At 38.7% G+C, this 23797-nt stretch overlaps 1 protein-coding gene across 1 annotated transcript in view; it reads right to left on the bottom strand.

Moving 5' to 3' along the window:
- CDHR3 (cadherin related family member 3) overlaps positions 1 to 23797 on the bottom strand; it is a 69447-nt gene that overhangs the window by 17249 nt on the left and 28401 nt on the right. Inside the window, exons 3-12 of the mRNA XM_078376801.1 lie at positions 22914 to 23113; positions 16646 to 16814; positions 14186 to 14280; positions 12015 to 12109; positions 11770 to 11874; positions 10336 to 10493; positions 8640 to 8829; positions 5635 to 5803; positions 2971 to 3061; positions 1859 to 1957 (exon numbers count right to left, since the gene is read on the bottom strand). Coding sequence (XP_078232927.1) covers positions 1859 to 1957; positions 2971 to 3061; positions 5635 to 5803; positions 8640 to 8829; positions 10336 to 10493; positions 11770 to 11874; positions 12015 to 12109; positions 14186 to 14280; positions 16646 to 16814; positions 22914 to 23113 — 1371 coding nt within the window. The remainder of the gene's footprint in view (positions 1 to 1858; positions 1958 to 2970; positions 3062 to 5634; positions 5804 to 8639; positions 8830 to 10335; positions 10494 to 11769; positions 11875 to 12014; positions 12110 to 14185; positions 14281 to 16645; positions 16815 to 22913; positions 23114 to 23797) is intronic.

Genomic DNA, 23797 nt, shown 5'->3' with positions numbered 1-23797 from the left:
CCAAAATAGGATAGAGCAAAGACAGAGTTCTGACGCCTGTCCTCTGAAGGTGCCGGCCACAGAGCCTGGCAAAACATTAGGAAGAAAAACCCTCAGAACATGGCCAAACAATCCGAAAAACCCACATCAGCCATTGAATCCCAGCTATGAAAGCCTTTGAGAATACATCAAAACAGGCTAAATTAAATACCAGCAAATATTTTGTGTCACAGTCACTTGCTCACTCCATAAGGAGCGAGTCAGGAAAAGCAGAACTGAAACCAAAGGATGGATGCAAGAGACATGAAGGGTGACTGGCAAAAAAGTCAACAGTGTTATTGTATTTGTCTTTACTGTAAGCAATTTTGAAGGCAAGCAACTTGGAGGGGAGAAGTGGCAATACTTGTGGGGAACTTCAGGGCACAGGAAAGGGAGATTGGTTTTGGCTTTCAGCTAAAGATATTAAAATGTTGACTACTCTGTCTCAGAAGCAATGAAGAAGCTCCTCAAGTACAGACACACCAAATTTTAGCTGCTATTTCATTTTTTAAATTCCCTCAGTTGTAACCTACCTTGAGTTTTCTTCTAAAAGAGGGAATTGATAATTTGGTGGTAATCGTGAGAATAGTAATAACAGGTATAAACAATAAAATAAACACATAATGTAAGTACAGGATGTAATCTTTTTGTGACAACACAATAATGGGCAATAGCAACAGGTCCATGCTATATTCTAAAGCTTCAAGACTGAAAAAAAACATTCCTATAACTAAAGAATTTGATGGTCTCTCATATTGTTAGTGTTTCCACAAATAATTTATTATGCAGGCAAAAACTGCTCTGTCCTTACATTTGTAGCAGTTACGGTATGTCTGCAAGAAAATAGAGGTCAACATTTGGAAAGGTTTTAAATAAAAAAACTACAACTCCCAGAATTCCCCAGTGATGGCCATGCTTAAAGAGCAATTCTGGGAGTTCAAGTCCAAAGATTTCTCTTTTCCAAGCTTTACTAGAAGAGAGAGAGAGAGAGAGAGAGTAAGTAATAAGTTTCATAGCAGGCTTCTTCATTCATGGTTCTGTGACAGGAGCTGAGTAAGACTGTTGCTTAAATGTGTGAAATTAAAAAATAGAGGGTCTCCTCTTGCATGTTGCAGAGCTTTTATGTGACTTTGGTTTCCTCAGCTACTTCCCCCATGATTGTTTTTATTTTAATAGCTCTATTTTCATGAATTTGCAATCCTAAATTTGATTCATATCTAGGAATAATTCCCTGAAAACCACAGAACTCACATTTGTATAGACCCAAGAGTGCACTGCAATTTTTTTTTTAAAAAAAAAGTCAATCCAATTTAAGAATTAAGGAAGAGCAACTGAACTAGTGGAGCAACCTATTTGCTCCACAAACACAAGCAACTTGTCATGCATGCTGAAAAAATGGGAGCCCATGTTTTTGGTTCTTCAGCCACATTGCATCTTCCTTTGCCACAATGTACACAGAACCTCTTCTCTGGAAGGCTTTGATTACTCCTGGAATTGATTACAAAGCTATAAATGCCATTAGGTTATATGCAAGGATGAGGGAGTGAGGGCACTATGTGTGTTACATGACATCAGATTAGAACCAACTCACAGCTAACCTAATAGAGCTTTCGAGGTAAGTGAGATATTTAAGGAGTGGCTTTACCAGTTGCACTCTTTCAGGGAGTTTCCATGGTCAGAGAAGGATTCAAACCTTGGTCTCCTGAGTCATCACTCTATCCACTGCACTCACTGGGTAGTACCATTCAGCAATTATCATTCAACATTGTACCATTCAGCAATTATCTCGGAACATATTTTTTCAGTCTTGCATGTTTCTAAAATAGTAATCATTACTTACTAGCTGTTGTTTCTGACACGTTGAATACATAAGAAGGGCTACTGAAGACTGGGTCAAACTCATTGACTGGTTGTATTTTGACATAGATGTAGATATTCTCTGAAAGTGTAGCAATCAGATGAAGTGTGATGATGAAACAAATCAACAACTCTTCTTTCAACTAGACTTAAATTTTCCAGAATGTTGCATATGTAGGTGGGGACTTTCTCTTGTTGGTGGACCCATTCTCCCAAACAGTTCCCCAAAATTTGTATTAGTCTGCCATCTGTCACACTGAATTTCTTGACAAACCGTAACCAGTCCAGCCGGAGAGTTCTGTGCCCTTCTGACAGGGACCAGCACTCTTCAGTCCAGCACTAGGACGAAGAGATGTCCAGAAGATGCAAGGCATAAAATCTTGTGGAACTCCTAGTTGTCGGTAGATAGGTTTGTCATTTGGGGAATAGCTTAGTGAGAAATTCTCTGTCACCACAAGTTAAATGTCCAAATATGAAAAAGGTTGGTGGGTGGACAAACAAAAGCATAGACATACAGACAATTCCAAATAAAATTAATACAGTAATTCCATCCTAACTAGTTTTCTGTTATTTAACTGAATAGCATCCTGAGTTTCAGAACATACAAAAAGATCACTGCAGAAGGAATCTGCAGTATAATGGTCTCTAATTTATTTGACTAGGATGGAGATCAGGGAGCAAATTGTCCTCTTATAAGGGAATCTGAGTTCAGTAAAAGCTGACTCTTTAATGGAGATGAATGGATCTTTTGCCTAGTAGGACAATTCCTTCTGTTTCTATGTTTAGTGGTCAATTCAAGTAAATCAGAATGTTATTTAGTAGCTGGGGCCAACCTCTTAATTACTGTAAACTTGCATCTAATACAAGCCAACCATTTTAAATTAAGTAGCTTATTAAAGAAGAAGAGTTTAAAGCTTTACATGAAGGACAAAGATCAAAAAGTGATGTTTAGTCTATTTAGGATAGCCAGTGGGAGTGTTGTCTTCTCACTATTGTGGGACATGAGGGTGTTGAGTTACAATATAGAGGTCTGCTACAGAGGAGAAAAATACAGAGAAACAAACTAAACAGATAAAGAATAAATAAAATACTTGCTAGCATAGTAAGGTGGGGCAATATCCTGCACCACAATATTCAGAGTATATTCTTCCAGAGTTCCATTTTCAAGATCCACAGTTCCTGTCAACTAGATGGAGAAGACATCATTTAATTTAGTTTTTATATTACTTGCCTATTTCTGACTATTTCAATTTTACTCCTAATTTTAAGCCCAAGGAAGGTGGAATAGAAGAAATAAATCTGTTTAGAGAACCTTTGGGTTTGCCTTCTTTATAGCAACAGGGCAATCCTGTGGCGTTGGGAGCGGAATAATCCAAAAAAGAGGACACCCCAACCCCCCAAATACAAATCTCTGCCACGTTTTCCCTGACAAAATTGAGGTGAGGATGTGCCTGGAAGGATTCAGGATGAGAGTGCTTTCTCTCCCTTGCCTGGGAGAGGCTTTTACAAGGAACAAACACTTCTTCTCAATCTGTCATGCCCTCTTTTTGCTAGGGAGCATATAGCAGAGCAGCAAGGGCAGTGAATGCTTCCACTACACTAATGGGGAGGCTTCTGCAGATGGGTTTCCTTCTCTCCCTTCAGATATCCCGGTGAGCAGAGAGGGAGCCAGGATACCTTCCCAGGGGGCACAGGACTACAGCCTAAAAGTTTTTTTGTTTCTTCTTAAAGGACTATTCTTTTCAGTCATTTTATTTGTTTGTATAAATCCATTTACACTGTGTTCTCTCATCTGTTTTGGCAGTATACCCCAGGCAGCTCATAATCAAAAACTACAGATCATAAAGTATAAAACAACAAGAAAATGAGGGGAGGCAAGCAAGAACAATCAGCACCTAAACTATCTAAAAGAGCAAGGCGTAAAAGCAGTTGCAAAGACCCACTAGAGTAGACCAACTGATTCCATGAGATTTCTGTAGATGTGAACTTCTCATTTGGTTATTGTTTTAATGTAGGGCTGGCAACCTCCAGAGCTATGCAGACTGCACAGGATCAGTCCTCGACCTTGGAGAGCCAGGCACTTTTGTGTGAACTAAAATGTCTAACAAAAAACTCAGTGTTTTTTTAACTCAAAAAGCTCCCTTGCTACCTGTAGTGGACAATCTTTTTTAAAAGCTTCTAAAAACCAAAGGCAGATAGTGGTGCTGGGAATGCTAAAATATGCCATAATTGCCCACATGCTCATCTGGAAGGCACAGGGGGCTTTTTGAGCCAAATTCTTTCCCATTTTTCCTAGACTGTTTTTGGGCAATGGGGGTAACGAGGAGTTCGATTTGGACCCCCAGAGGCAGTATGTGGTTCATAGACCACAAGACCTTGCTTTCATGGGTTCTCTGTAGTCAGGACTGGATGTATGGCTGGAAAATCTAAACCCACAGAACACTCACAGTTTCTCCAACACCTGCCAAGGATTAATGATAGTGAGCTCCAAATGAAACCAGTGGATTTAATTCAAAGAACTAACAGCCTAGGATTAGTGGAACTTATTTGCATAAGAAAGCCTCCATTCCTTGTCTTCCAGATGCTTGGACTAGAAGTTTGATCATCCCTAGGCATTATTGGCCACCGGGAAATTGGAAGTCTTGCCCATCCCAGCATCCTGCAGATGTTTTGGGTTGTAACGCACATAGACCCTAATGGCTGGGGCTGTTGGAATGGCAGCCCAAAATAGTTGATGGGCAGCAGACTGGGGAAGCTCACAGTCCGTAAGGTGGAGGACTGAAAATTATCAATTATGGAAGAGAGGGCAATCAAGGTTTTCAAACTTGAGCAGATGAAAGACAAATAAATGGATTGTTTTGTGCACAATGGTAGACAGAGAACCTATAAAGGAAATTATACAACACCCACACAGATAATAGCAAAACAGATGGCTAGATTGTGGAGAGACTGTGCTAATCATCATCATCATCATGGAAGTGCAGAGCTGGAAGAGACCCTATGGATCATGGAGTCCAGCCCCTATCAAGGAGGCACAGTGGGGAACTGAATTCCCAACCTCTACCTAAGCTACAGAGCTATCCAGCACCTCAGAAGCAAAACTAATAAAGGGTTTTGTGGCCGTTTAAAGATTTACTGTTTTTATTTGGCACAAACCTCTGTGGATTGCAGTCAAATTCTTCAAATGCATCCATATAGGTTGCTGGCCAGATAAAAAGTACCACAGGACTGCTTTTTGAGTTTGCTGCAACACCTGCAGATTGACAAGTCTGTTCCTCCGGAACCCTTAGAAGCTGTCCAGTACAGATAATTTACTGTATATCACCAAAGAACAGATTATAAAGCAGCCTTCATAGTCTATTTAGAACACTCCAACCCCCCTCTTTACAAAAGTCCTGTCAGATAAGCACAGCAGACAGAGCTTAGTGTTAGCTCTATTGCATCCATGTCAAGAAAATCGACTTGTTAATGTTAAAGTCTTTAGTGAATTGCATGACTAATCTATTGAATAATTTGTGTAAATAGTTTGATAATAATTAAGTAACAAGGAACAGTAATATTAACTTAAAATGGCACTGCTGATATTTAATTGTCAACAGAACACATTTTAAAATATTAGCAAAAAATCATTTCCTGGCCCTTCACTGCTCTCACTTTTTCTTGCTACAAGTGGCACAACATCCTAAGCTGGGCCCGAAGAAAGGTGGTGGCTGCAGTGTTTCCACCAAATTTTATGAGATAAAATGATAATCTGCTGACCTTGATTTCTCCAGAGCCAGGCGGGTCCTGTGAGAATTTACTGCTTCCAACTCCGGATAATTCCGTGAAATTAAACAAGTTATTTGGTGACTCAGCATCAATATCGTGACAGGAATTTTTCAAATTCAGAACTACTGATCCAGGGGGTGCTGTTTCAGCAATCACCAATCTGTTTAAAAGGGTGAGGGGGAAATGTGCATGAATCATCTTCCATTTTTCCTAATACTTAGTGGTTACAGACAGCACCAGCCCTAAAAGCATAACCCTCTACAGATGTGCTGAATGACAACTCCCATTGTCTCCAAAAGAGCACGTCCACTGGGCTGAGTAGGGGGTGATGTGGGTTGTATTCTGTTACATGGCAAGGACAGTTTTTGGGGGAGGCTGCTATAATGCACGTGACAGTAGGATGCTGGAGAAGTGCATTCCCAAGTGGATTAAATCGCAGATTTCCTGGCCCCAGGGCAACATCCTATTTTAGATACTACTTTAGTGCACACAGGGAAGAAGGGAACCTTTCTGTCAGGCTTGAAAGAATGGGTAACAACAAGCAATAGGGGCAACTTTAAACAACAATTATCTCTGTCCATCTTTCTACCTGTGCAGTGTGTGGGGGCTTGTAACTTGTCAGGCAATACATTTGGACACTATGGCTGTCTGTACGGCTCATTTCTGGTGTCCCTTTCATAACCCGATATCCTCAAAACAAACTATTAGCAAAAACAAAAAAAACCCCAATGCTGTGCAAATACATTTGAAAAAATGTAAAAAAAACACGGTAAAAACAAATAAATCCCATCGCTTCTGCATACAGGGGAGTCATCAATGGGCAGCAGGGGTGCTTTATTCAGAGGGCAAAGTGGGCATTGGCCCAGGGCCCACGGTCCGTCTGGGCCCACATGAAGAAGGGGATGAAGTGGCCAGAGGAGCAGCAGCAGCAGCTGGCTGGGAGCCAATGGGGCTGCAAGGGCAAGGCTGGCCGGGGTGGTGATGCCGTGCATGTAGGTAGTGTTCCTGGCCAGCGGGCAGGCAGTGTTCCTTCGTGCATCACATCCAGCCGCCGACAGCCCACTATGGCGCCAGTGCCGCCACACCCGGGGAAGAGCTGCAGGACCCTCTGGCAGGGACACAGCCCTCCTCCAACTTCTCTCCACTCCACCAGAGGCTGGGCATCTGATCTTCCTATGTTGGGTGGCATTGCTGTGCAGGTGGGACATAAGCTAGACTCTTTTTTTCATTGTTATGTTGTTTGCTTGTTTATCTAAGCATTGTTCACTTATTTACTGCCACCAAGATCATCTTACTCAGTCAGTCTCATTTATGTTATCTTACACTGTTCATGTTGTGTGACCTATGTTGGTGGGAGGTACGGGAGAGGGAGAGAGGAGGAAGGGGGTCCTCCACTATTATATATTGTTTGCCCAGGGCCCACTAGAGCCTTGAATCGACCACAGCATGCAGATTAAGTTCCCTTCATTGTTATACATATTTCTATCATGTTCTAATATATCCAGCTGGCAGAATCTACCCAGCATCTTGTGTGTGTCTAGAGGCTTTTTTTGCCAATAATTTTTGGTAAGGCATTAATTCCCAGATCTACTCATGTACAGTATGCTGCAGTGCTGATTTCCTTCAGTTTTTATGCAAAGATTGAGCTCTGCATGCGAATGATAAATAGCTCAAGATGATTACAAGTTCCTGCACAGCTACCTCCCTTGCAGCCAGGGTGGTAAAGGTCTACACGAGGCTTGTGACAACAGTTAGGATTTAAGCCATCCAGCTGTGGTATTTGTTACATTTCTAATTCTGCCCATTTAGAGTATCTATAGAGTAAACAGAATGATGGGCAGAGGATCTGTGGAGCTTATCTGTAAAAGAAAAAGCAGCTTTTAACAGACAAGAAGCAAGCAGAAAATATGTGAGCTCATCATCGAAAGTGTTGGTCTACTTGATAGTTAATTTAGCTCTGTAAAGTCATAGGAAGGCTATTGCTTTGAAGTCACCTGCCCTGTTTATTAGAAATCTAAAACTGGGGACCTGACGGTGCAGTCCCAACTGAAAGAGGTGTTGACTGCAAGAGCTTAGGAGTAAGCAGAAACTTCTTCCACCAGTAGAAATCCCTTTATGTAGGCAGCAGAGCGCTTCTGTTGTCTGATCTCAGAGATATAACAGTAAAGGGATCTACCAACAGAACTGCTCTGAATAAAATCTGCAAGCAGAAGAGCCAAAAAAGAGACAGAGATGAGAGAGAATGAGATAGAAGCTAAGCAGTGCTAAGCCCAAACTCCATCTGGCCCAGGGGCACCAGATGGAATAAAATTACACCAGGGCAAGAGTCGTCCTAAACAATGTCCAACATGCCAAGGCCAGGAAGGGTTTGGATTGAGCAGTTGCAGCTGGCCTAATGTCTGTTCTGCTGGCCCTTAGCCATCTTTGCTAGTCACTCTGAGGTAAGAGATGAATTGTTGGCATTAAAGAGAGACGGACATATGGAATGAGAAGCAGAGTAGGGGTACCATCGGAGAGACAGGGGAGCCAAGAGACAGGACACTTGGGGAGCATGGAAACTGAAGGGGATGCAATTTACTGAAAGTGACACTCTGACAATCCTGAAAAGTGAGTTAGCATAGAATTCTGCTCTTTAAAACTATCTCACTAAAGATCACATGCTATTCACCACTTGAAGGACCACTTGTCCTAAACACACACTAAACATGTCATTTACTTTGGTCTAGAATTTGATTTTGCCACTTACATTTAAAACTGCCAGTAATACTTAAATGTGACCTTAATAGAATGCCTCCTAATTTTATTAGCTGATAATTAGCTGGTACTAATGTAACAATGAGCCACTGATTCCTGTTTCTAGCCATTTTAAAAGCTTTAGTATTTATTCATTACAGCTGAACAACCTAATGCACCAAACTCTATGCTAAGAAGGATCAAGGGGTCATTTATAACTTCTCAAAGTTTGAGGATTCCGATGCAGTGCAAAATATTGATACCTGTAATTATATAGATTACATTCTGGTGGGTTGTCATTCACATCTTCAATAGTTATAATTATTTCTGTTGTATCACTTTGTGTGCCACTAGGGCTATCCACAACACGAAGAATCAAAGAAATGTTGCGTTCTTCTTTGAAGGGAGAAGCATCACAATCTATCCGTTTTGCCACTAAAACTGTACCGTATACTAAGAAATAAATACATTGTAAGTATTTCCATTTACAAGTACAAACATTTCTGTGATCATAACTTGATTTTTCTGAATTTTTTGAAATAGTCAATTAGAATGATTGATGTCCTACATTTTGTTTCTTTGGTTGGTTTTTTATTCGTTCATTCCAGCCAATTTAGTGAATCTCATTACTCTGGGCACCATACAAGGAAAATCAACCCATAGCAATAATATGCCCCCCAACAATATAGCATAAAATAACAATATACAAAGAATGAAAGAAGTGACAAATTACAACCAAATAACCAGAATTTTAAAAATCAAATAAAATCAATAAAATCAATTCAAATGGTGACATAACATAAGTTCCAAAGGAAAAAAAATAATAGAAACCTATCTTAGAGGCAAGATGTTTCAAAAGGCCTCTTTATAAAGTTCTGCTTTGGTGAGTATTCTGAAAGTAAGGAAAATTTGAGTAAGGAGTACACCTCCTGTACTCTTCCGATAAATTAGCAGAGTGTTTGATGCCCTCTGTTTCCCTGGGCCTTGGAAAGTTCCATAGAGAGACCATATGGGTTTGGCTTTCTTTGTTGGTAGAAATTACTGGAGACTTATGAAGTTTTCATAATATTTTGTCATAACAAAACTCTCTTGCATAAATTATATTCGTGTAAGGGAGATAACTTCACTGGCAGAGGCAGATCACCACTAATTAAATAATTCCTGCTTAAATCCTGGGGTTGGTACAACAATGAGACTGATTGTCTCCAAGTCATGGAAGCACTGCTATTGAAGCAGCGACCCTTTAATTAGTGGCAACCACCAGTGATGTCATCTCCTTTATGCTGGTATACCTTATTCAACAGGATTTGGGCCTTTATTAATTTATAAATACACAAACAGAGCATATATGGCAAACAGCATAGTTACTCCCAGAAGGGCAGCAGACCCAGTCCCCCCACCGGATTTCCAGCGAGAGATGAACCTGAAATCCAACTGCCTGTGTAACTACATATATCTCTCTGAGTTAGATCTAGATTTAATTATGCTGACAGAAGTTTCACTGATTTCAGTGGGAGATGGGAGGCTTCTCTGAATGTTCAGCCCAAATTGATCCTCCTGTAACTTGGTCCATTAAATCTAGTTCTGTCCCCTGAGGGTCCAGAAAACAAGACACTGCCCTCCTCTACACGATAAACCTTCAGCTATACAAAAAGCACTATGACCTCCCCAGTCTTAAATGCAGAAGGTCCCTTCAACCTTTTCTCATAAGACTTTTTTTTTCCCTATCCTGCTACTGTATGTGCTTTGCCATTAAATGCCCTTCATATTTTATTTATTTATTTGGTTTCTATACCACCCATCTGATGATAGGCCACTCTGGGTGTTTCACAGGACTGAAAATGGCAATAATAACAATTGTAAAAACAGTAACATAACTAAAAATTAAAATAAAAGCAAAATTGACAGTACAGTACAGTAAATACATATGAAATTAATTCAATGAAATGTATTCCTTACCTGGATCAATGGCAAAATTTGGGAAGGCTTTAGGGTTATTAATGCTGAAGCGACGGCTATGAATAAAGCCTTCACCATCTGGATCCTCAACGGTTATATTGGCAACAACAACATATCCTGGTGTACTTTCTTCTGGAATGCTGAAAACTCTTTTTTCCCTATGGGAGAGAATCAAGTCAGAAACGTATATGTTTTACCAGCTCTTTCACACATTATTCTAAACAACACTTCCATCTAAGGTTAGTATCACATCCTTCGTAACTACATTCGAAAAGAAACTTGTTGTGTTTTTATTATTATTAGTTTTAGTCTTTATAAATCAGCAGCCAGGTTGCCATTGTTGCTCCAGTCAAGAAAAGCGGGTTGTTATGTTGCTTGTGACTGAACATGTTACATTGTTGAAGTGATACATTAAAAGAATGTGAATGTCTAGATATGTGATTACAGTTTTTCTAGTACTGGGCCTGCTTTGACACCTGCTGTTATTTATTTATTTATTTGTTCTCTTTTGTCTTTGACGTATTGTCTTTTAGTCATTGAGTTTTACAATCTAGCTAGGATGTTTACAAATGTAAGCCAAGTTAAAATATTATTTAAATTAGCTTCCTACGTTGAGGAGGGCATTGGACTTGATGGCTTTATAACCCCCTTCCAACTCTATTTTTTTAGTAATTCTATGTAAATCACCAGTGCACAAACAGTTTTGTTTTTTAAAATTGGTTTCGTTCATTGCATTTATATTTTGTTTCCCCTCCAGTGAGTTCCGCTCAATAGTACACATCATTCTTCTCTCCCATTTTACTTTCATGGCAACCCTATGAGATGAGCTAGACTGAGAGAAAATAATGGGCCAAAAATTTACCCAGTGTGTATAATAGCCACATGGTAAAGTAATTTGTGATGTGCCTGATCCCACCTGGATGTTTCAAGTATCTTGAAGTGGCTTAATAAGCAGCAAAAATAAAAAAAATAAAGCAATCATTTCCCATATCCCTCTAGCTGAGGAGCAGAGAAAGTGATTAATTTGCCAATGTCCCGAAGTGGCTCACTTATTAAGCCACTTCACAATATTGGCAGGGATGATTTCAGGGTGAATGGGAGAGACCTACATTAGGTCATTTCAAAGTGGCCTACATTAGCTCACTTCCTGCAGATAATGTGCCGTAAGTCTCTAAAAATAAGCACATCATAGCAGCTTTACAATAATTTTCTTCTCTCTCTCTCTCTCTCATCTCCAGTGAGTTCAGTTTGGTAGTACAAATGACTGCTCTCCCACTCCTTGCCAAATCTTGAAAAGGAGACCTCTGAAATCAGTTATTCTGTATTCTAGAGTCTGCCAATTAATCTCTCTCTTAGTCTTCCAAAACTCATGAATCCCTCGGTGCTCAGTTAGAAAGTCTAGATGTTTTGATGTACCTGGAAGTCATCACTTACATGGTAAAGTAAGGTCGTTCATCATTGGTGTTTATGATACTGACTATCACAATCCTACTGGTACTCAGGCCAAGGGAGTCCCTTGCTGTGATGTTTAATATATAGCTGTGAAACCAAAAGACGATGCAAGATTCACTTTGTGATTTATGTATAGTGTATCTCAGTTAACAATAAATACTTTTAAAACATCATATGTGTATTTTCTGGTATGTGGTGTGTGCTGCAAATATGCACTTACTCCTTACCTGTGTGGATCTTTCTCATAATCAAATTCCTTCAAAGAGTAAATGGTTCCAGTGGTAGAAATATTGAATGGCAGTGATTCGGGAGTCAATGAATACTGGAATACACGACATGGCAGAATATATTAGCACCGTTTAGTACATGGTATCAATAAGAAAAATAAGAACAGCTATTGCTATCAATGTTTTGTCCAGAGGTTGGGAATTTGTTGTTTTGACTACAATTCCCAGAATCCTCCATTCAACATGTCCAGTAGAGAAAAGTTTTTGAAAGTAACTTTTTCAAGCTTGGTTTCAACTCTCATTACAATTAGCACATCATTGGAAGCAGACTTCTTTAAAGCCATAAATGACATCTGACCATCCAGAGCTTCACTCTGCATTTTGCAAATTAGCTCGCTCTTGTTTTGATGCTGTTATATGTGTGCCTCTTAATAGGTGATTTGAACCTCAGTAGCCCATTGAACAGGTATTAGCCAAGTCCAGCCCAGAACATTTTTGTCACTAGGCAAAGATGGTGCACCTCTGTCTCCCATTCCATCTGCAGAACCTAGGTTGAATTGTAGCTGAATCCTACTTCAGCACCAGCAGCAGGACAGCATCCTCCACTGCAACCAGGCTAGTTCGGGGGAGGGGGGGCAGGGTAGGCTCTATAGTGCACATTCTAATGTTCCCCATCAGAGGGGAAGTTGCACAGAAACAGAGGTCTGCCACTGTCGTCCCCACCCACAGCATCTATTAGGATGGTTACCTTGTTACCCATAAGTATGAACCTTCTAGTTACCAGCCTGGATAGCCTCCTCAGTATCCCTGCCAGTATTCTGCTGCACAAGGATTCCTTGTCTCACATTATTGGGCAGGAGAACTAAAAGCAACACTCTATTCAAAGGTGAGAGGAAACAATAAGAGAGGCCTGTGGCCATCATGCTGTGTTTGTGGGACTTCCTTACATCATTTGTCTCGGGCACTGCTGGAATCTGATTGATGGGTTAGATCAGGGCTTGGAAATTTTACTTTTTGAAACTATAACTCTTAGATTCACCCAGCTGGAATCCCTTAATATCACATGTTGAATGGGAGGTTCTACAAACCAAAGTAAAATTAAAGGAATATTTCCATTAAAATAATATTTCCAGGCTTAGATTCACATAAAACTTTAATCAGGTCAAGCAGCACTCTGCAAAAATGCTCTCTGTCTGTGGACCAAAAATCTTAAGTTAACATTAGCAAAATCTCTACAAAATGTTTTATAGATGGCATCTCCCTCCATCCAGACTTGCAAAAATTTCTGCCAACATCTCGACTAAGTGCTGGTATTGCAAAAACCAAGAAGGACCTTATTACCACACATGGTGGACATGTGATATTGCAAAGAAATATTGGATCAAAATTCATACGTGGACTAAGCAAATGACTAAGCAAGAAGTACAATTTAAACCAGAAATTTTCTTATTGGGATTAATACCAAATAATATAAACAAGCAAAGTTATTATATAATGTCACATGTCCTGACAGCAGCTAGATTAGCATGGGCACAGGTCTGGAAAGAGGGTGACCCACCAAAAGATTAATTGATTATTAAAAAAATATTAGAGTGTGCAGAAATGGACTGACTAACAAAGAGACTAAAAGGGCAAGAAAAAGCAATTTACTATGAAAGCTATAAAAGATGCTGTTTCTTACATATTTGTAAGTTTTATGTTGGGAAAATAAAATTTATTAAAAAATGCTCTCTGTCTTTCTCTCTCATGTATGTATGTATGTATGTATGTATGTATGTATGTATGTATGTATGTATGCATGTATGCATGTATGCATGTATGCATGTATGCATGTATGCATGTATGCATGTATGTGTAGCATTACTTTAATGGAAATTTTACATTAATTTCATTCAACTTGCAGAACCTCTCAGTCAGCAAGTTATGTTAGGGATTCCAGCAGAGTTGCTCTGGGAGTTGTAGTTTTAAAAAGTAAATTTTCCAAAGAGAAGATTGATTTTGCACCTCAGAGATGGGGAGCTATAGTCCTTCAACCGTTTTACTGCAATAGCCATTTTTCACTACTGGCTGATGAACATTCAAGTCCAACAGCTGGAGGGCCACATGTTTCCTATCCCTATCTACTAACGTATTTATTGTATCTGTTAAAGAATTTGTGGAATTAAACTTACCATGATTTCTGTAGATGTTGCTATTTCAGGGTCATTTACATTAACCTCATAAATAAGTCTACTTGGTGTGCTTTCCAAAATGTAGACCTCAACAGCTGCATAGATAAAAGGTGTCACGTAACATTAATTTAGGGACATGAGTAAACACATCAGGAAAGCAGAGGTGAATAAATATATTAGAACAATTGAATATATTAGAGAATTTAATGAATGCAGTTTTAATTTAAGAAAGAAGTTCAGTTATGCACAAATATTGCCTAAAACAGAGGACGATGACAAGGATGCAGTATCTCCCCTGCCAATTCTCCCCTGGACCAAAAGGATTGTTTGCATGTTTTTATGCATGTTTATTTGGAATTAGGTTCCATTGTAGTTTAACTGTTTTTAAATGGTGGAGTTTAATATTATTATTATTTGTTTAACTTTTTAATATCATATCTTACAGTGTTCTTAACAGTGTTTACTATGTTATTTTAATTAAATGTGAGGTGCCTTGCGTCTCCTTTGAGGACAAAGGTTACATATAGAAGGGAAGGAAGGAAAGAAGGAAGGAAGGAATTTTCATTAGGTAATTATGCATACATAAGTACTGCTGTATCCTATTCTAGCCTTTTTTAGGCATTAGTGAAATTACTTCTGTTAACTCCTGAAATGTAATAGTATAATTTCTGTAGCCATGGCAGGCCCAAGATATTTTGCTGGCTGAGCCAAAAGACAAAATGGTGGCCTCTTCTCTTCAAAGTACAGAAGTTGACTGTCATAGAAGCATGGAATCATTGAATCATAGAATTGTGAAGTTGGAAGGGGCCTATAAGGCCATCAAGTCCAACCCCCTGCTCAATGCAGGAATACAAATCAAAGGATATATCCCAGGTTGTTGTCTAAGTTTCTTTTTAATGCTTCCAGTGTTGAAGCACTCACTACCTCCCAAGGTAACTGGTTCCACTGTCATACTGCTCTAACAGTTAGGAGATTTTTCCTGATATTCAATTGAACTCTAGGTAAAGGTAAAGGTCTTGACAATTTGTCCAGTTGTGTCCAACTCTAGGGGGCAGTGCTCATCTCTGTTTCCAACCCATAGAGCTACTGTTTGTCCGAAGACAATCTTCCATGGTCACATGGCCAGTGTGACTAGACACGGAACGCCGTTACCTTCCCACCATGGTGGCACCTATTTATCTACTCGCATTTTGCATTTTGCATGCTTTCGAACCGCTAGGTTGGCAGGAGCTGGGACAAGCGATGGGGGCTCACTCCGTCGCGTGGATTCAATCTTACGACTGCAGGTCCACATTTGGAGTTTGAATAACTAAGGCATTGTGATGTTTCCAGTTGAAGCCCACAAATTTAATCTACTTGGGCACATACTTAAATGTTAACTTAGAGTCCTAGATCATTTCATTCATGTTGATGCTGTTTGATATTTCCTCATCAGACTACTTCGGTCTGCTTCTTTTTTATTCCAGATATGCCATATACTGTATGCTTCATGTCATTCTGCCATTTCCAGGTTTGTCTTGTGTTTTTAAGAGTGCATTTGAGCACAAAATGGGCAGTTGGAGGAGGGGGGAGGGAAAAGGTGCAGTTAGCCACTTCTAGATATGCAATTGGAAAAATGAGGAACTATGGCACATCTTACATGTATGACTGTTAAAATTTTAACTGCCCAGTAATGTCAAAGGTGCCTTACAATAAAAATTATATATTATAATTATAATACAAATTGTACAGTTTAAGGGCAACATGCACTCAGTTTTAACATTGTTAAACCATAATAAAACAACTTCTTATTTTTGATTGGAACTTCTAAATGTTCAGGCAAATAACTTTTTTTTTTTTGCATCCATGTGCACCCGTTCTCATGTCTTAAGCTTTTCTTGCATCCTATGTTCCTTCTAATGCAACCAGTTCAAACATCTCTGTGTGTGAGGGTGTCTGATGAGATAATCATGCAGCTGGGATCTTACTTTCAAAAAAAAAACCCCACTAGCTATTTCAAAAAGCAACATGCAATTAGGAGAACTGAAGCTGCTTTTACAGTTAAATTATATATTTGCAGTCAACAGGTAATTTTTTTTTATTCTTCAAACTCTCATATTTTAGACACATGTGCAGAATTTCTCCAAATTTAATTCACTCAACTGATGGATTGCAAGTATTTATAAATCACATTTCTACCCACCACAGCTGCCATGGTTCAGTATGATAAAACAGATGAACACATTCTTTAAAAACATGTTTTAAAAAGCATTTCAAAGTCAACACTGACACCAGTTTTAAAGAACAAAAGGTAAACGGCTTTATGTCAGAAGTGCATCAAAGACGGAGATAGGCCAGTTTCCCTGGGGAGTGAATTCCGCAGTCAAAGTGCTGCTACAGAGAAAGCCCTGTCTCACAACATCACCAAACTTATCTTGCAAGGCATTCAGACACAAAACAGGGCCTCTACCAACATCTTACTTTGAGTTGCTATATTGCCTTGAAACACTGGAGGTTCATTTTCATCAAGCAGTTGAACAGTGAGGATTTGTAGGTCTTTTGCTCCAGCTGTGTCATAAACGAGGATCTGCAATTCAAATCGAGGGGGCATGGTTTCATAATCTAGGTTGAGGTCTCCAGTTGTAACAACCTGAAGTGGAAAAATTAAGTACTGTATCAGCAAACATCGGGTTGAAGCAAAACCTCTTGCTTCTTATTGGAGTCAACAGGAAACATTACAGTATTATTATTTTGATGATATTTTATGTAATGGAACCACTCAGCCACACTACCCTGGTGGCTAGGGAATCTGCTTGGACCTTATACCTTCCAGTGCTCTAGCCTGACCTAAGTAGTACTTTCAGGGAGTTCAAAAAAGAAAAATAAACCCTACAAGGTTAAGTGCTTTGATTTTCACAGCAACCCTGAAAGGTAGAATTACCACCCACAAAACATAAAGGCTCCCTATAGACTGATCAAGGTAACAGCTGGTGTTACGTACAAACCCTATTAACAAAGACTGCAGACAATGGAATAGAGCAATTTTTCTATTTTATTAAGAATAGTGAAAAGGCAAAAAGGCAAAAATTTCAAAAACTATAAAAAGCATTTTGGAACTAACAGTAAGAATCTACAGCAGAAGCAATACAGAGCAAATACACAAGAAAACAAGAGAGTTAATTAAGTTACTTAGTACTTATTACACACTAGTGTAGCTTTAGCATAGCCTCAGAGCATGCACAGAGTGTATCCCTCACAGCATGGCAGAACAGGGCAGCAACTGAGCATAGGATCTGCTCAGAGATAACTAAGCCAAAGAAGGTAATTTCTGAATTTCTTTTTATATCTTATTCATCACCTTTTGGACCTTTTGAGGTGGTCCACCAATCAGGCCTCAGGTTCCCTCAAAAGTTCACGAAGCCAAAAGCAGTTTCTGCCCCCTTTCCTTCACCACAGCTGAAGTCATTTCCCAGTTAACACAATACCAAGGAACAAGCCTTGAGTCTTAGCCCAAAAGATAAATCACAGGTAGTAGTTCTACTTCTTTGTAGTCAAAAGCTGCCCCCTCCTTTCTCTCAGCCAGCCATACAAGTAATATGTATGATCTAAAAATTCAAATTTAGGAAGACTGAATTAATAGTGCAGTAGTCAGTAAAAAGCAAGTGGTTCATTAAATGAAGTTTAAGGTCCAAAATGAAAGCTATGGAATGTATGTTGACAAATCAGTAGGATCAAGCAATAGAACTCTGAATACAGATGGCCTGGAATATTTTTTTAATTAAGAATTCAACATGCAGCAAACATCTTACAACAGGCTTTAAGAATGTGGATTGTATGGTGCTATGGATTCTTGGTTCAATTATAGGACATAGAATGGTTGATTTTAAAACACATGACTATCAAAGCCAGTTGGCTGGGTAGCTCAGTGAGTTGGAGCACCAGGCATTCAATTTCCTACTGTGTCTTGGGAAGAAGAGCTATTGAGTGTACACCCTGGCACACTGCACAATCTCAGAGCACCACCAGAAGTAAGAACTATTATTTATTTATTTATTTATTTATTTATTTATTTATTTATTTATTTATTTATTTATTTATTTATTTATTTATTTATTTATTTATTTATTTATTTATTTATTTATTTATTTATTTATTTATTTATTTATTTATTTGATTTCTATCCCGCCTATCTGGTCTTATTTGACCACTCTAGGCGGCTTACAATTCAACAACTATTAAACTATCCCCAGTATTTTATACCTGGGAATCAAACTGATAGCATGTTGTTGTTGTTATAAGACAGGTCCACTTAAAATGTGGATTTGCCACAGGATGTTAAGAATTTGTTGAATCAAGAGGATAGTCAAGAGAGAGGTAGTAAGCAAAGGAATAAAGACTAAGAAATCATAAAACACATAAAATGCAGAAAGACACTTTTTACCATATCTGGTGGACATGCAGGGAAGCAAAATATTATTGGAGATTAATACTGTACATGAAATGTTACAAAAAATACTTATCTTATGTGATACCATTTAAACCTGAATTGTTTCTATTGAATATTATGACTGAAATTGTTGATAAAGAAATGGGATATTTGATCATACATGTAATTACAGCAATGAGGATATTATATGGAAAATATCTGAAAAAAGAAGAGATCTTGAGGAACTGATAGAAAAGATACTGGAAGTGGTGGAGATGGATTTACTAACAGAAGCATTAAATGAAAGACCATCTCAAAAGAACTTTAAAAATGGGAACAGTTTTATAACTGGATCCAAAATATGGATTAGAAAGTATAGATAAAAGAAGTATGAGAAGATCCAAAGGAATGGAGAGAGTAGTAATGATAGATATTCTGGAATAATTGTTATATTGTTTATTTACTGATTTCCTTCTTTAGCATAACTTAGTGAGTGCATGTAAGAACACTCTTTCACTCTCTGGAATATTACTCTTTCCCCACCCTTACTTATCCCTTACTTATTCCCCTGTATCTGCACCCCAACCCCTACTCCTATTGAAAATGAATAAAAAATTAGGATTCAAAAAATTCAGAAAGCCACAATAGAACCATGGAAAGGAAAAGAATGTATTGCCCAAACAACCTTTGGGAGTGCTTTGAGTGCCGCACAGCATAATTGCTTATTACAAGCTACTACATCCAGAGTCAGAATAGCTATGATGAAGTGCAGTCTCTGATAGGAGAGAAACAATAATACATTGCTTGTTCTGTTATTGGACAGAATCCAGCAGCAGTTCTGCAGAGTAAATCCAAAATTACATAACTGTTGTGTTGTGTTTTAGTTGTCTGAACTGCACATAGTTCAGGGTGTGTGAGAAGTCCAGAAGATTAAGGAAACCACTTGTGTGATTCTCCTTCCCATATTTTGCCACAGGATTCTGGTGTTTTGTGTTTTTTAAGAAAAAGTTGGGATTTCATTTTGGTTTTGTTGTAGGTCATCACAAGAACTGTCACCTAGAGTGATCAATACATTTTAAAAGGTAAAGGTAAAGGTTCCCCTTGACAATTTTTGTCCAGTCATGTTCGACTCTAGGGGTCCGGTGCTCATCCCCGTTTCCAAGCCATAGAGTCAGCGTTTTGCCTGAAGACAATCTTCCGTGGTCACATGGCCAGTGCGACTTAGACAACGAACGCTGTTACCTTCCCACCGAGGTGGTCCCTATTTATCTACTCGCATTTGCATGCTTTCGAACCGCTAGGTTGGCAGGAGCTGGGACAAGCGACGGGAGCTCACTTCGTCGCGTGGATTCGATCTTACGACTGCTGGTCTTCTGACCCTGCAGCACAGGCTTCTGCGGTTTAGCCCACAGCGCCACCACGTCCCTATACATTTTAGAAATAAATAAATACAGTACATGAAAGGTGACAACTGGATCACTTTTCATTAAACAATTGAAAGGAACAATGCCTGCTCATTTTGTCTCATATCTTAATAACTATAGAGTGCCCTCTGGAATAGTAGGCTGGTTGCCCCTTAATTCATTGATTAATCTGGCTGTGATTCCAACCCACCTATGGATCAGTTTTCCATAAGTGGGCTGGAATTTTTTCATTATTATTATTATTATTATTATTATTATTATTATTATTATTATTATTATTATTATTATTATTATTATTATTATTATTATTATTATTATTATTATTATTATTATTATGCATTGCTTTTCACAAGAGGAACATTCTTATTCATGTAGAGAAAATGGTATAAAAAGTAATGTAGGAACAGACATGTGATGTGACCATTTATTCCTAATATACTATAATTATCATCAGAACTGCAGAGCAGGAAGCCAAACTATGGATCATTGAATCCAGCCCTGTCAAGGAGGCACAGTGAGGAAATGAACTCCCAACCGCTGGTTCCTCAGCCAAATACCTTACTCAGTGAGCTATCCAACAGTTCTATAATCTTAGAAATCCACTGCTGGAAGAGACCTTATGAGTGATTTTGCTACACCAGAAACAATAATCTAGATCCAACTTTTATTTTCTTTTTTTTTAATAATAACATTTTATTATTTTTTATAACATACATACCTACAACAAACAGCAACAAGAATACCTACAAAGCAATAACATATGCAACTAACAAAACATACACAAGTGACAAGACAAACATATAGGCGGGGAGGTGTTTCTGATACCAGCTTATCTATTATGTAAATTCTGACTACAGAAATAATATATCTGTGTGCATCTGCACATGTTATAATCCACATCGTTATTACATATAATAAATATAATTATCTAACATCCTAAATTTATAATAAATGTTTGAATTCTCTTATCTGCATTTCCATCCATCTGTCTCTTATCATATACATTCCTCATTTCCTCTTTAAAATTTCTTATCCAGCATAAAATCCACACAGGCCTATTCATTCCTTGATAATCTCCATTCTTATATACAGTAAACTATGTATCTAATATTTTCAGCATAATCATTCTTATAGTTCTTGCATATTTGATATATCCATATACATGCCTTAAAACAAAACATCCAATCATGTTATTCATCATCATTTCTAAAATCTATAAATCACATACACTTATCTAACCTTAGGTTTCATGTTTGGCCAAATTTGCTTATAGTATATTGATCATATTGCTTTACATATTAATTATATCTATCTTAAAACAAATGACTTCTATTATTTATTCAGCAAGTAACTTCCCCCTTTCTGGTTTCTATTTATCAGCTCCAGTGTCATCCAACCGGAATTGGCCTCATGATCAAATATATTTAATATCTCAATATACATGCCTCCCCAACAAAGTATTTCCCAGTTTTGAAATGCCATCTGTAATATTTCTTTAAAGCAATTTCTATGCGGTTAATTGATTTAATCCCAATGTAGTCAGTGTTTAGATTTTGGAGCAAGATAGCATGTGACCTCTGATCATAACTTCTTGCCCTGAGCTTTGCCCATCCCGCCCTTATCTTCTTTCTTTTCAACACAGTCTTAAGATACATTCTCCCTTTCCCGCTCCCCCTTTTGTCTTTTTTAGTCATCTTTTGAAGAAAAGGAGTCTTTTTCTTCTCTCTCTCTGACTCTGGGTTATCTTCACATCGTGCCAATTGCTGTTTCTCCAAGATTGAAGACTGTCCATTAATTATCTGGGATTCCCCCTTGCTTTCGATTTTTTCGTGCATAGCAGAAAATATTTCTTTCAGCTCCATTCTGAACTCCTCAAGTTGCATTCCCAAATGTCCGATTATGTGGCTTTGACATTCTTGAAGGAGTTCCTTGAAATAATGCATTGCCAGTTGCGACGATAACTCACCCCCACCTTCCATGGCCATACCAGTTGACAGATTAATTACTCAAAATCTCCACATGATTTATTGGCAAGTCCGCTCTTAAAGTCTTGTGAGGGGGGACTTCGTAGACATTGTAGCCAGATACAGAGTCATTGCAGAATTATTTAAAGTTCTTAAGTCCTAACTTTACAGATTTATGGGAGGCCAGTTCTCTGGGAGGGAGGGTTAGAAAGGAAAGAGAATAAGTTGGTTTCGTTTTTGTGCTATGGCGTAGTAAAAAACTCCAATGTTAAGGCGTCCAAAGTTATGCCGCTTGAGGTCTCCTTCCAAACAGTTTCACATAGCAGATTTGATCTTTACTTGCTGTAGCTTATCAGCAGAGTAGATTAATTTCTGTTCTGTAGTCAGATAATAAATTTCCTCCCCTTTGCCGAGCAGCTAACTCACCGATCATGGCAACTTCACGAGACAGACTGCGTGCAGGAAGGGAACTCTCCCAAAAACCAGACTGCCATCTGAAATTTGGCGGTTCCAAAGCTCCCACTTGCTAACAAGTCCATTCTCCTGTGGAACTTGCCCCCTCCTTCTCCGGGGGGGGTCATCTGACTCGGAGTAGACCCAGGGGAATCTAGAGCCCTAGAATTCCCCTGTTCTCACTGCTCGTGGCTCCTCCTATTTTCCATATTTATTTAAATAATGCCCACTTTCTACAAGCAGAATTAAAATAAGAGATTCAAATGCAGTATCATTAACTTTAGGGAGATATTTCACTGTGACCTTTTAAGACAGATGATAGATTTGATTTTCTTCAAGTACTCAACTAAACATTGGGAGTACTTCTCACTTCCGTATTTTATAATACTGTACGAGGAAAAATATTATTGATGTCATAACAATATATTCCCCTGCTAGCTATTTGAGTAACCCATAGTTTCTGTGGTTGAGTAAAGACTTACCTTATACAAAAGTGAAGGATCAGAGTTAATTGCGAAAGCTTTTGTAATTGGGTTTGAGTTTATGATGGTAGGATAGTCTGTCTGAACTGAAATATTAGGTGTTAAATTGACTGTGAAAGTATATACCACAGTACCACGTGGAGCATTTTCTGAAACGTTCCCAGTACCAGGTAAGCCAGAAAAACTCACTGTTCTTCCCCCTGCAGAGAGTAAGAGAATAAAAATACACTCTTAAGAGTGTGATTTCAGGTCAACAAAAGGCACTTTGTGTTACTGCTGTCTTCTCATTAAAAAGAAACAACTTTGCTTCCTTTCTCTTCTGGTACATTGACTTTCGTGCTCTTAGATATTGTCTTCAAATAACATATCAAATCTGATAGAGAGAATGTGTTTGTCCTCCAGTTAACCTGTGCTCCTTCTAACAGCAAGATTTTCTGAGATGTATGTGTGTTGGCAGTTAAGCCCATGTTTATGTTTCAGTGAACAACCACTAAACAAAGCAAGAAACAAAACTGAGTTAAATCATATGTGGTGACATACACATTCACCATTTGAGGGAGCACCTATTCTTCAACATGCTAGCTGTCCTTTTTACTGCTGCTACAGTGTTTTAATGTCACATACCACAACACCAAGTCCCAACTAGGTATACCCCATAAGCATTGGTCTGTGATTGGACCATATGGTTGTCCCGTAATACAAGAGGCAGTATAGTGACTAGTGAGCTAACACTGGGGAGACTTAGGAGCCAGCCCCCATAGGGGCATGAAATTCATTGTATGACCATTGGCCACTCACTGCATCTCAGTCTAATCTACCCTACAGGGTTTCATGAGAAGAGGTTGGGGTGTCTGCCCAGGTCATGAATACTCATATGCTATCTG

The sequence above is a fragment of the Pogona vitticeps genome, chromosome 5 (genome assembly GCF_051106095.1).
Source record: "Pogona vitticeps strain Pit_001003342236 chromosome 5, PviZW2.1, whole genome shotgun sequence".
NCBI lineage: Eukaryota > Metazoa > Chordata > Lepidosauria > Squamata > Agamidae > Pogona > Pogona vitticeps.
The sequence above is the reverse complement of the archived record's forward strand: the minus strand, read 5'-3'. Positions and strand labels throughout refer to the sequence as shown.